The 12912-nt window shown below is 62.2% G+C and overlaps 2 protein-coding genes across 2 annotated transcripts in view; one reads left to right on the forward strand and one right to left on the reverse strand.

Moving 5' to 3' along the window:
• Window positions 1–1880: 1880 nt before the first annotated feature.
• Tmem80 (transmembrane protein 80) lies at window positions 1881–10373 on the reverse strand. Its single transcript, XM_042673340.1, has 5 exons — window positions 10302–10373; window positions 5879–5914; window positions 5121–5214; window positions 4952–5044; window positions 1881–2905 (listed from the first exon to the last, which is right to left on the reverse strand). The coding sequence occupies exons 1-5, from the start codon at window positions 10371–10373 to the stop codon at window positions 2700–2702; spliced, it is 501 nt and encodes a 166-aa protein (XP_042529274.1). The 3' UTR covers window positions 1881–2699.
• Window positions 10374–11582: 1209 nt separating this feature from the next.
• The window catches only part of Deaf1 (DEAF1 transcription factor), a 38056-nt gene continuing 36726 nt past the window's right edge, over window positions 11583–12912 (forward strand). The window contains exon 1 of the mRNA XM_042673339.1: window positions 11583–11886. Coding sequence (XP_042529273.1) covers window positions 11598–11886 — 289 coding nt within the window. The 5' untranslated portion in view covers window positions 11583–11597. The remainder of the gene's footprint in view (window positions 11887–12912) is intronic.

Raw genomic sequence — 12912 nt, forward strand, 5'->3', positions numbered from 1 at the left:
CGGCCCCACCCCTGGGAGCCAGAGCCCCGCCCCTGCCAGCCCCACCCCTGGGGAGCCAGAGCCCTGCCCCTCCGGCCCCACCCCTGGGGAGCCAGAGCCCCGCCCCTCCGGCCCCACCCCTGGGGAGCCAGAGCCCCGCCCCTCCGGCCCCACCCCTGGGAGCCAGAGCCCCGCCCCTGCCAGCCCCACCCCGGGGGAGCCAGAGCCCCGCCCCTGCCGGGCCCCACCCCTGGGGAGCCAGAGCCCCGCCCCTCCGGCCCCACCCCTGGGGAGCCAGAGCCCCGCCCCTGCCGGGCCCCCTCCCTGTGGCCCAGGGGCAGAGCATCTTATCTTCCACGCATTAAGTGGGCTTCTCTGTAGGGGCCATAGAGGATCCCCGGAGACAACATCACCAAGCTGATCAGGTAAGGTGCCTCCTCCTCCTCCTCCTCCCAGACCAAGAGTGCCCAGGCCGCCGGCCGCTCTGCACCTGGGCCGCCCCACGGGGCTGTCTGGAGAGGACCATGCATCCCTGGGCACCCTGCCCACCCAGGCTGCCAACAGCCACTCATGGAGCACTGAGCACACACAGACCAGGCCACAGGCTGGCCTAGGGGAGGAAGGGACAGGGGCACAGCCAGGAACCCAGGGCCCCGGCGGTGTCTGGGGCGGGGGACAGCGGGAATGGGTGCTGCCGGGAGGGCAGTGGCGGGCGGCAGGGCCCCGGCGCCCTCCGTGGGAAAGCGGGTGCACCGTCCTCTGGCCTGCACTGGGATGCAGGCTCAGCATCTGCCTGAGCCCAAGGCAGGCCTGGTTTCCTGGTTCACAGCCTTTTGCAGCTGATCTCACAGAACCTGCTGGGCACTGCCCCCTGTGTGACCTGGCCAAGCCCGCCAGGTAGAGGCCAGGCACTCAGCTGTGAACAGGGAGGGGCAGGGGCACACCTGTGCCTTCCCTCTGCTGGGCAGAATGCGGGAGCTGTGCAACACAGCCAACTCCGAGGAGGGTCTCCTGGGTCCGACCCGAGCGACACACGCCTGCCTTGGGCCATCTGGAGCCACGCGTCCCAAGGAACCGTGTCCACTTGCCTTTGTGTCCACTTTGCCTCAGGGTGCTGAGGGGAGGGTTTAAAGCCCAGATTAACTATGAAGGTGATGGGCTCCTTGGTCAACAGAGGCCCTGGCCTGGATTGCAGGACAGGCTGGTGACAGCAGAAGTACCCAGGCTACAAAATGCTAGGGAGGGAAACAGCCCCAGGTGGTCTGGGGCACCGCCCCTTCCCACACCCACCTGTGGAGCTCTGCTCAGCACTGGGAGTGGGAGGGTAGATCTCCAGGTCACTGTCTCCATGGCCTCTGAGGGCTGCAGGTCAGATACACTGGCTGAGGAGCCATGGGTGAGGAATGTGTCCACAGCACCCCTGGCCCCAGCAGCCTTGCCTCCTGCAGAGTGCTGGGCAGCCGGCCGGAGGGTGAAGGTGGGTTCCAGGACGGGGTCATGAAGGTGGAGAGGAAGGTGGACTCTTCGGTGTCAAGGCCCGTGGAAGGTCATGGCAGAGCACTTACGTAGCAAGTACAAAGCCCAGTTCAAACCCCAGCACTGCGGAGGTGGGGAGGGGAGAGGATGAACCACATATAAAACATTTATATGGTATAAAAACCTTTATTTACACCAAGATATTTGAACACATTATTCCAAACAGACACAACAGAAGTGAAGGAATAATAAATATAATAACGTATGTTTAGAGCCTGATCCCAGTGGCTCCAGACTGGATTCAAAGCCAGCCCAGGCAGGGAAAGGTAAACACTCCTATTTACATTTAACCTCTAAAAGGCCAGAATTGGAGCTGTGGCTCAAGTGGTACAACACCACCCTTGAGTGAAAAAGCTAAGGGGCAGGGTTCAGGCCGAGTTCAAGTACACACACACACACACACACACACACACACACACACTGCTTAGCAGGCATGAGGTTCACACCTGAATCCCAGCTACTTGGGAGGCAGGAGGATTGAGTTTGAGGCCAGCTTGGGCAAAGTTACTGAAATCCTAATGCAAAATAAAAACAAAGCAGGTCAGGGGTGCCACTTAAGCAGTAAGAGCTAAACAGCCAGAGGAGATGCACTTGCAGGAGCCAGAGGGGGGCCAGGCCTGGGGCGGGGCCTGGAAGCAGAGCACCAAGGGCTCTCAGAACACGAACTGGGGCCGGTGCGGAAACCTGCGATGCCAAGAACTTCTGTGTGAGGAAAACACAAGTGGGGGATGGGCAGCAGGCATCCCGGGTGGGCTGGCTGAGGGTGGGGCTGTTTCTCTGTGGTGACAGGGTGGAGCTGCTGGCAGGCCACTCTGTAAAGGCCTGCCTCCCGCTGGGCCCCGCTGCTGAGGCCAGGCCTCCAGCCAGGGGACCTTCCTGGGCAGACCTGAGGCTACCCTTCCCCCTTCCCCCCACAGTCACCATTCTCAACACTTTCATGTCTCAACAGTTTGTTTTGCCCTGGACTCACAATGCTTACCCCACCTAAGATTTGTAGGCCACCCCAAACCATCTACAAAGCCAGGTGTGGAGGTCTGGCTCATGTGGTAGAGCACCACACCCTGAGTCCAAGGCCTCAATTCTGGCATGAAAAAAAAAAAATCAAAACCCAAACCAAACCGTCTAGATCAAGTGGGTCGGACGCTGTGCACCCGGGAGCCGCGGAGGGGGCTGAGCTGGCTCATCTACCTGATGAAGGCAGCCGTGGTCACCACCTGCAGGGCGGCCTCCAGGCCTTGCAGGGCCAGGAGAGCAGTGCTCAGAACTGAGTCCACCCACAGCACCAGGGTCTGCCAGAGCATGAAGTGGACCGAGAGGACGCTGCCTCCCACTGTGAGGGCCAGGCTGGTGGCCAGCAGCACCTCAGCCTGCATCAGGTTGCCCTTGGTGCCTGGAGAGCAGAGCAAAGAGGAGAGTGAGGTGTGGGCTTTGGGGCGTCCCAGCCTGGGCCTCAGGACCAGCTGTGAGCTGATGAGGCCCCGGAAGGCTGCCTACCACAGCCATGCCACGGCTGAGGCCCGGTCTCTGAAAGTCTGGTTTCTCTAAAAGGATGGGCATCTGCTACCTTTTCCTAACTCCAAGTTGGATCAAAGGGATTTTGTTTAAGCCCTCCAAAAATATTTTCCTCTGGGCTAAGGCAGTCTGGGTTCTGGAAACTTTCACGAATACTTACAAAAACAAAACTGCCTGTTTTACAACCAGATCAGTCATAGAACATGCTGGCTTGAGGTTGCCACCAGCTGACCCTGTTGCCTGGGGTGTGCTGAGGGCCTGCCGTGCCTCAGTTCACCCTGCAGCCTTCTGGGGGCGGGTCTTCCGCACTGCTCCCCTGCTGGCTAGGCCCAAGGTCTGCAGCCCTTATACCCTCCTGGCAGCACCATCTTGTGGGCAAACCACGAAAACTACTCCACCCAGGCAGCAGACACTGGAAGCCCAGCCTGGTCTAGGATTCACTCTGGCCACTCTTGGAGTTCCAGGTCTGACAGCACGAGACGCATAGAGGCCACTTCTCTGTGTGCCTCCATTTCCTCTCCATACACACGGTGGTGGAAGAAGAGCCTGGCAATGGTGCTGTGCTGCAGGAATTCCTGGTGTCAGGGCTATTCATGGTATGATTTTTTTTGGGGGGGGGTGGGTCGTGGGGCTTGAACTCTGGGCCTGGGCACGTCCCTCAGCTCTTCAGCTCAAGGCAAGTGCTCTACCACTTGAGCCACAGCGCCACTTCGTTTTTCTTGTGGTTTATTGGAGAAAAGAGTCTCACAGTCAGCAGGGCACCAGTGGCTCACGCCTGTAATCCTAGCTACTCAGGATGCTGAGATCTGAGGACTGTGGTTCAAAGCCAGCCCAGGCAGGAAAGTCTATGAAACTCTTATCTCCAATAAACTACTAGAAAACTGGAAGTGGTGCTGTAGCTCCAGTGGTACAGCGCTCACCTTGAGCTGAAGAGCTGAGGGACAGCGCCCAGGCCCAGAATTCAAGCCCTACAATGGACAAAAAAAAAAAAAAGTCTCACAGCCTTTCCTGCTTGGCCTGGCTTTGAACTGTGATTCTCAGATCTCAGCCTCCTGAGTAGCTAGGATGACAGGCGTGAGCTGCCAGCGCCCATCCATAAGGTCTGATCTTATCTGAAAGAGACATGCCAATGACCAGGAGCGCAGTAGGGCCACAGCCCAGGCTGCAGGCCATCTTGGCAGTCAGCTCTGGGAAGGGGATTCCCACATTTTCCCTCTGTACGTGAGCCAAGTATGAGGACATACCCTCAGATGAACTGTGTGGCGAAAGAAAAGGGAGTTGGCTTGTAATGGTCACTAGAGGCGGTGGCAGGCGTGACCTGCGGGGACAGGAGAGGCTCACAGAATGCTCCACACCTTCTCCTCCCCTAGGCCGAGGCCGTGGGAAGTAGGTGCAGGGCAGTGTGCTGGGGTCCAGCTTTGACCTCCTGAGCTTCTGATCGCTGCACTGTTGTGGAGTATGCTTCCAGATGTGAAGAGGCCACTAGTGTCACTTTGTCTCTGGGACAAAGCCTCTGAACAAGCATGTAATACTTAACGACACAGTAAGGCAAGGCTGCAATGTGCTCGGTGAACCAGTTTGGATGAAAATGTCTCCAGGAGCCGGGCGGCGGCGGCCACGCCTATCATCCCAGCTACTCAGGAGGCTGAGAGCTGAGGATCGAGGTTCAAAGCCAGCCCGGGCAGGAAAAGTCTGTGAGACTCTGATCTCCAATAAACCACTAGAAAACCGGAAGTGGCGCTGTGGCTCAAGTGGTAGAGCGCTAGCCTTGAGCTGAAGAGCGCAGAGGCAGTCCCAAGCCCACGAAAAAAAAAAAAAAGGCTCCAAGATCCACGCCACAAAGAGCTCAAGATAGAAAGGTTTAGCACATTCAAGATGGCACCTTTGTGACCACAAACCCTGTACGGTTTCACAGCCAACTCACCCAGGTACAGATGGGCTCCCTCCAGAACCCCCATCAGAAGTAACAGTGTCAGATCAAGGGCCAGGCAGCTCCAGGGATAGCTGAAAACCTGGCCTGGGAAGAGTCAGAGTCAGGTCAGAGTGTGTGTGTGAGTGTGGGACCCCGCGGCTGCCACACGCTCATTACTTACTCTTATACACGATCAGCAGAAGCGTGGCTAGGAAGTACAGGGCGTAGTACAGGGCACTGAGATGGAACAGCATTTGAAGAGGGACTGATGGGAGCTGGTACGTGGTCAAGGACCTTCAGGCTCAGCAGAATGGGGTGGCGCACCTGCCTGGGCAGCCATGTCTGAGGGGCTGTGATGATCCTACATGGCCGGTAGCCACAAGCTTAGGCCCGGCCTGTGGCTCAGGCTCCAGCAGGTGAACACCCGCGGCTCCTCACTCGGAGCTTCTATTGCTACATCTGGTGTGGTCACCCGAGGGGTCCTAGTGGCTACTGGGCAGTGCTGGACCCGTCCCCTCCCGGTGGACCGAGGTCTAAGCGCCACACCCCAGCTACCATGGGAACTTCCTAGGGGCTGCCACTCCCCCACAGGTTGGTAAGAGAAGACCATTTTCATATTCTTAAGATAAAACACACACATGCTCCCCTGACTCAGGGGAGAATATTTAAATCTCCAGTAGTAATTTCCCGAGCTCCGCCCACATCATACATGTTTCTGTAAAAGTGAAGCTCAGGCGCGTCATCTTCCTGCCACCTGGCCAGGCTGTGAAGATGAGGCCATCTCATGACCCCCACAGGACCTTGGCCTGTGGGTGGCGGCGCCGGCACGCCAGGGAACTCTACTACCCCCTGAAAGGCCCCCGTCTGGATTAAGGAGAAAGTGAGGCAGGGTGAAAGGCACCAACCCAGCCTGGGGGAGGGGTTCAGGAGGCAGGATACGTCAGCTGCGGGGCGCCACGTCCAGGGGGCTTCTCCCTGGAAAAGACAGTGCCATCAACTCTCTGAAACCGTCCTGTTCAGTTCTTCGCTGGCCTCACGTTTATCTTTTTTTTTTGGGGGGGGGGGCCTGGTCGTGGGGCTTGAACTCTGGGCTGGGCGCTGTCCCTCAGCTCTTCAGTTCAAGGTGAGCGCTCTACCACTTGAGCCACAGCGCCACTTCCGGCTTTTTCCTTATGTGGTGCTGAGGAATCGAACCCAGGGCCTCAGGCATGCAAGGCAAGCGCTCTACCACTGAGCCACCTTCCCAGCCCTGGCCTCACTTTTATAGGCGAGTGCTCGGCGGGCCCCCAGCTTGCCCTCTCTCATCTCTCCATCCGTTCCTTTGAGGAAGATGTGACAACTTCCGACTTCACATACCCACAACTGGGAACAGACTGTACCCAGAGCGGGGCCGGGCAAAAGTGTAGCCTGGGTGCATGCCGGGGGCCAGGCTCAACAAGATGGGTGTGATCTGTGCCTTGGGAAAGAAGCTCCCGGAACAAATCCCAAGGCAACTTTCTCACCGTCTGTGCTTTCTGCACATATATCACAATTAGGTAATTACACGGAGATCTTTTTCTGTTATTAAAAAACCCTTTTTCATCATTGATTAGATATTTTGCTTTCTGCTCAAATTTTATTCACTTCTCCACAATAACCCTCTGGAATTTTTTTTCTCCCAAATTATCCATCCTTCTCCCACCCTGACACAGGTGTGGATTTCCCCTCATATTTGGTTCTTGGGGTAGGGTCCATTTCTAGAAGCACTGTTTCTGCCTGTAAAGAACTCCTTGATGAAACGTGACTGGGCCAGATCACTTGTCAGAAGCTCGCAACGCATTTGTAACACACTTGTAACACATGCATGTCTCTACGTGTGCATTCCACCCGGAAGAATTAAAAGTTTGCCAAAACCTCCTATTAAAAAAAAAAAGAAGCCGGGCACTGGTGGCTCACGCCTGTAATCCTAGCTACTCAGGAGGCTGAGATCTGAGGATCGTGGTTCAAAGCCAGCCCTGGCAGGAGAGACCGTGAGACTCCTATCTCCAATAAACCACCAGAAAACCGGAAGTGGCGCTGTAGCTCAAGTGGTAGAGCGCTCGCCTTGAGCTGAAGAGCTGAGGGACAGCACCCAGGCCCAGAGTTCAAGCCCCACGACCGACAAAAAATAAAATAAAATTAAATTAAAAAAAAAAAAAAAAAAAAGAAGCTCAGAAGTCGCACTGTGGCTCAAGTGGTAGAGCGCCCGCCTTTAGCTGAAGAGCTGAGGGACAGCCCCCCGGCCCAGAGTTCAAGCCCCACGACCAACCAAAAAGAAAAAGAAAAAAATGAAATAAAAAAGCTCTGGGGTGGGAAGGTGGCTCAGTGGTAAGCGCTTGCCTTGCATGCCTGAGGCCCTGGGTTCGATTCCTCAGCAGTCCATACGCAGAAAAAGCCGGAAGTGGCTGTGGCTAGATCGCTAGCCTTGAGCTGAAGAGCTGAGGGGCAGCGCCAGGCCCAGAGCTCAGCCTGCTTCTGTGTATCGGGCAGGGCAGTTATCTGAACCCAGTCTGCAACTGTCTGCCGTTTCCTTTTCTCTTTCTAGGGAAGGTAAGGAGAACACGAGGCTTGGTAGGCTTCTGTAGGACATCTGACTTCGTGGGCAAAGTTGGACCATCTGTTCCAGAGGTGTGAACTCGAGTGGCATGAGTCTTAAAGTGTTAAACACAGGACTTCAGCAAGGGGCTCTGGACGGGGCCCCTCTGGAGGTGCCTGTGGGAATAGTAACCAAGGGAGCCACCGCTTGCGCTGTGTCCCATTTCAGCATTCTGAACCTGATCCGTTCTTTTCCAGGCCCCAGATGAACTAGGCCACCGAGGTACATGACTGCAGATTAATTGGGGATTTCCTCTCTGCAGATACTTGGGTCTGAACTCAGGGCCTGGCACTGTCCCTGAGCTTCTGCTCAAAGCTAGCACTCTACCACTAGAGCCACACCACTTCCTGCTTCTTCTGTGTATGTGGTATGTGCTAGGTAAGCACTCTACCACTAAGCTGCCTTCCCAGCGCCCAGGATCTTTTTCTTAAGGGTCAACCAACATTAGGGTGGGTGCTAGTGCATCATAAAACTATAATCCTAGCTACTCAGGAGGTTGAGATCTGGGGCTCTTGGTTCAAAGCCAGTCAGGGCTAGGAAGTGTATGAGACTTCAAATAACTAACATAAAGCTGGAAGTTGAGCTGTGGAGCAGCTAGTCTTGAGCATAAAAAGGTCAAGGACAGAGTCCAGAGGTCAAGCCCTAGAACCAGCACACATATAATAAAAGGCTAACACTAGGGACGTAGCAGTGGAAGAATGCTCGCCTTGCATGTGCGAGGTCCTGGGTTCCATCCCTAGTACCTCAGATAAATAAACAGATCAGAAAAATTTCACTTTTAGCTGTTAGTTGTTCATTGCTACAGACCGAAACTGTGGGACTTAGATAAAAACACTCCAAAACCTCGAATGACATTTAAATGACATTCTCACTTTCAGGCCCACAGGGGCTCATTTGGACTGAACTCAGTCTTGCTTTTTTTCAGGGATTTGCTGCAATTCCAATTTGACTACCGACAGATGGGAGGTGGAAGTTCAACATGGAAGGGAACAGCTATTTTCCTGATGTGAGCCAGTGAGTGCAGAGATCCTGTTCTGTACAAACTTAGCTCTTTTTTTCCTGGATAGTGCTAGGAACGGCCAGGGCCTTGTCATCAGAGCAAGTGCTCTACCACTGAGCCACACTGCTAGCTCTTTTTTTAAGCAAATGAAAATAATCCAATCAACCTAACTAGCAGAGGATGGCTTGGAGCCCGACACACCAGAAAGGCGGGTCTTTGTAGGGTTACCTATGGTGTCCCTGCCAATCACGGGGCGAGGAATTTGGAAACTGTTTTTTGTTTTTTAACTTAACCAAATGAATACTCCATAGTAACTCCAAGCCCCCTTCCCATCAGGGCAACACAGGTAAACAGAAGCTGGTTCTGGTCCTCTGGGGGGCACTACCCACTGTGTGGAGCCACACCTGGTGACCTCCAAAAATGTATTTCATGAGGGAACATTTGGAAGAGCTGCGGGATGGAGTGCACGTTGTTGTTGTTGGATGGATTCGAGAATGGGTGGATGATGGATAGATGGATGGGTGGGTGGAGGGTGAGGGGTGTTGGGTGAGGGGTGGAGGGTGAGGGGTGTTGGGTGAGGGGTGGAGGGTGAGGGGTGGTGGGTGAGGGGTGGAGGGTGAGGGGTGGAGGGTGAGGGGTGTTGGGTGAGGGGTGTTGGGTGAGGGGTGGAGGGTGAGGGGTGGAGGGTGAGGGGTGTTGGGTGAGGGGTGGAGGGTGAGGGGTGGAGGGTGAGGGGTGTTGGGTGAGGGGTGGAGGGTGAGGGGTGGTGGGTGAGGGGTGGAGGGTGAGGGGTGTTGGGTGAGGGGTGGAGGGTGAGGGGTGGAGGGTGAGGGGTGTTGGGTGAGGGGTGGAGGGTGAGGGGTGGAGGGTGAGGGGTGTTGGGTGAGGGGTGGAGGGTGAGGGGTGTTGGGTGAGGGGTGGAGGGTGAGGGGTGGAGGGTGAGGGGTGTTGGGTGAGGGGTGGAGGGTGAGGGGTGGAGGGTGAGGGGTGGAGGGTGAGGGGTGTTGGGTGAGGGGTGGAGGGTGAGGGGTGGAGGGTGAGGGGTGGAGGGTGAGGGGTGGTGGGTGAGGGGTGGAGGGTGAGGGGTGGAGGGTGAGGGGTGGTGGGTGAGGGGTGGAGGGTGAGGGGTGGTGGGTGAGGGGTGGAGGGTGAGGGGTGTTGGGTGAGGGGTGGAGGGTGAGGGGTGTTGGGTGAGGGATGGGGAGCAGGTGAGGGGTGGCGGGTGGGACGGGGTCAGGACCGGCTGTGAGCAGCTTCCGGACTCAGGCCTTAGTGGTTTGCTAATCTGCCCTCGGGGCCGGTCCGGGACCGGTTTAGGGAACGGATTGGGGATGGCAGGGAGCTGCCGCGGTCCGCGCGCCCCGGCTCCCGGTGTGCCCGCCAAAGGTGTGTGCCCGGAAGCCCCCGGGGAGCGCGGGCGTCCCGTCCCGTCCCGGGGAGCGCGGGGGTCCCGTCCCGTCGCGGGGAGCGCGGGGGTCCCGTCCCGTCGCGGGGAGCGCGGGGGTCCCGTCCCGTCCCGGGGAGCGCGAGGGTCCCGTCCCGTCCCGGGCAGCCCGAGGGTCCCGTCCCGTCGCGGGGAGCGCGGGGGTCCCGTCCCGTCCCGGGGAGCGCGGGGACCCGGGGGCCACGACCACGGGAAGGCGCCCGCGCCCCTCCCCGCCGCGGCGGGACTCTGCTCCGCCGTCCGCACCGCAGGGCCGGGGCCCGCACACGACGTCAGGCGGCGCCGGCGCGGCCGCCCGCCTCACCTGCGCCCGCGGCCGCCACCATGCCGCCGCGCCTCCCGCGCTCCCGGCGGCCCCTCCGCGCCCTCCCGCCATCTTCGCTCCGCCCTCGGGCCTCGACTCGGCCTCCCGGCGGCACTCGGGCGCTTCCGGACTGGCGCGGCGGGAGGAGCGAGGCCGAGGACTCGGGGGACGCGGTTCGGAGGCGCTCGGCCCCGCTCGGCTCGGCCCCGCTCGGCTCGGCCCCGCTCGGCTCGGCCCCGCTCGGCTCGGCCCCGCTCGGCTCGGCTCGGCTCGGCCCCGCTCGGCTCGGCTCGGCCCCGCTCGGCTCGGCTCGGCCCCGCTCGGCTCGGCCCCGCTCGGCTCGGCTCGGCTCGGCTCGGCTCGGCCCCGCTCGGCTCGGCTCGGCCCCGCTCGGCTCGGCCCCGCTCGGCTCGGCTCGGCTCGGCTCGGCCCCGCTCGGCTCGGCTCGGCTCGGCCCCGCTCGGCTCGGCTCGGCCCCGCTCGGCTCGGCTCGGCTCGGCTCGGCCCCGCTCGGCTCGGCTCGGCTCGGCTCGGCCCCGCTCGGCTCGGCCCGGCCCCGCTCGGCTCGGCCCCGCTCGGCTTGGCTCGGCTCTGCTCGGCCCCGCTCGGCTCGGCTCGGCTCGGCCCCGCTCGGCTCGGCTCGGCCCCGCTCGGCTCGGCTCGGCTCGGCTCGGCCCCGCTCGGCTCGGCCCCGCTCGGCTCGGCTCGGCTCGGCTCGGCCCCGCTCGGCTCGGCCCCGCTCGGCTCGGCCCCGCTCGGCTCGGCCCCGCTCGGCTCGGCCCCGCTCGGCTCGGCTCGGCTCGGCCCCGCTCGGCTCGGCTCGGCCCGGTTCGGCTCGGCTCGGCCCCGCTCGGCTCGGCTCGGCTCGGCTCGCGTCGGTCCCGCTCGGCTCTTCTCGGCTTCTTCCGGCTCCTCTCGTCCCCGCTCGGCTCGGCTCCTCTCGGCTCTCCTCGGCTTCTTCCGGCTCCTCTCGTCTCCGCTCGGCTCGGCTCGGCTCCTCTCGGCTCCTCTCGGCCCCGCTCGGCGAGGCTCCTCCCGACTCCTCCCGGCCCGGCCCCGCTCGGCTCGGCCCGGCCCGGTTCGGCTCCTCCCGGCCCCGCTCGGGCCCGCTCGGCTCCTCCCGGCCCCGGACCGACGTCGGCTGGGCTCGGCCCGGCCCGGCGGGCGTCTGGCCGCCCCTTCCGCGTCGGCTCGCGCGGAGGCTTCGGAAGGCCTCGGCCCGGCTCGGGAGGCCTCTTCGGGCCCCGCTTCGGGCGGCCCCGGCCGGCGCCTTCGGGCGGGCTCGGCGGAGTCCGGATGGAGGACTCGGACTCGGCCGCCAAGCAGCTGGGCCTGGCCGAGGCGGCGGCGGTGGCGGCCGCGGCCGCTGTGGCGGCGGCGGCCGCGGCCGCGGCGGGCGGCGAGGCGGAGGAGCCGGTGCTGAGCCGGGCCTCGGACTCGGAGGAGGACGCGGACTCGGAGGCGGAGCGCGAGACGCGGCGGGTCACGGCCGTGGCGGTGATGGCGGCCGATCCCGGGCACATGGACATGAGCGCCGAGGCCCTGCCCGGCCCCGACGAGGCCGCCGCCGCCGCCGCCTTCGCAGGCAAGTGCGCCGAGCCGCCGGCCTCGCGTTGCCCCGCGCCCGCGCCCCGGCCCCGCGCGCGCCCCGCGCCCCGCGCGCGCCCCCGCCCCCTCGGCCAGGAGCGCCGTGCGCGTCGTGACTTCCGCGGGAGGCTGCGGAGCCCGCGGCCCCGGAGGGCGGCGTGCGCGGGGGACGGGGACGCCCCGGGCCCCGGGAGCAGCCCGGCCGGCCCGGCGAGCCCGCGCCCCCCGCGCGGCCTCCGGCCTCCGCTTCCCCGAGGTCGCCGCTGTTGTGACACAGCCCCTATTCCGCGCGCCCTTGGACAGGTGAAGTCAGGCCGGGCGCGCCGCGCCTCCTCCCCGCCCCGAGGGTCCCCGGGCTCGCAGTCGGGCTCGTGCTGCCATCCCTCACGGAGCTCCGCGCGTTCGGGGCCCCGTCCTGCTGCGGGGTGTGGGTACCTCGAAACTGCCTCTCAGGGGCTGCGGTGGAGGGCCAGGATCACAGCCGGCCTGCGCCCCAAGCGGCCTGCGCCCCGGGCGGCCTGACAGTCCCCGACGGCCTGCGCCATGGCCTGCGCCCCGGGCGGCCTGACAGTCCCCGACGGCCTGACAGTCCCGGGCGGCCTGCGCCCCAAGCGGCCTGCGCCATGGCCTGCGCCCCGGACGGCCTGACAGTCCCTGACGGCCTGCGCCCCAAGCGGCCTGCGCCATGGCCTGCGCCCCGGACGGCCTGACAGTCCCTGACGGCCTGCGCCCCAAGCGGCCTGCGCCATGGCCTGCGCCCCGGACGGCCTGACAGTCCCTGACGGCCTGCGCCCCAAGCGGCCTGCGCCATGGCCTGCGCCATGGCCTGCGCCCCGGGTGGCCTGACAGTCCCCGACGGCCTGCGCCCCAAGTGGCCTGCGCCATGGCCTGCGCCCCGGGTGGCCTGACAGTCCCCGACGGCCTGCGCCCCAAGTGGCCTGCGCCATGGCCTACGCCTCGGGCGGCCTGATAGTCCCCGACGGCCTGCACCCCAAGCGGCCTGTGCCCCGGGCAGCCTGATAGT

The sequence above is a fragment of the Dipodomys spectabilis genome, unplaced genomic scaffold, assembly GCF_019054845.1.
Source record: "Dipodomys spectabilis isolate Male_0828 unplaced genomic scaffold, ASM1905484v1 ptg000802l, whole genome shotgun sequence".
Classification (NCBI taxonomy): domain Eukaryota; kingdom Metazoa; phylum Chordata; class Mammalia; order Rodentia; family Heteromyidae; genus Dipodomys; species Dipodomys spectabilis.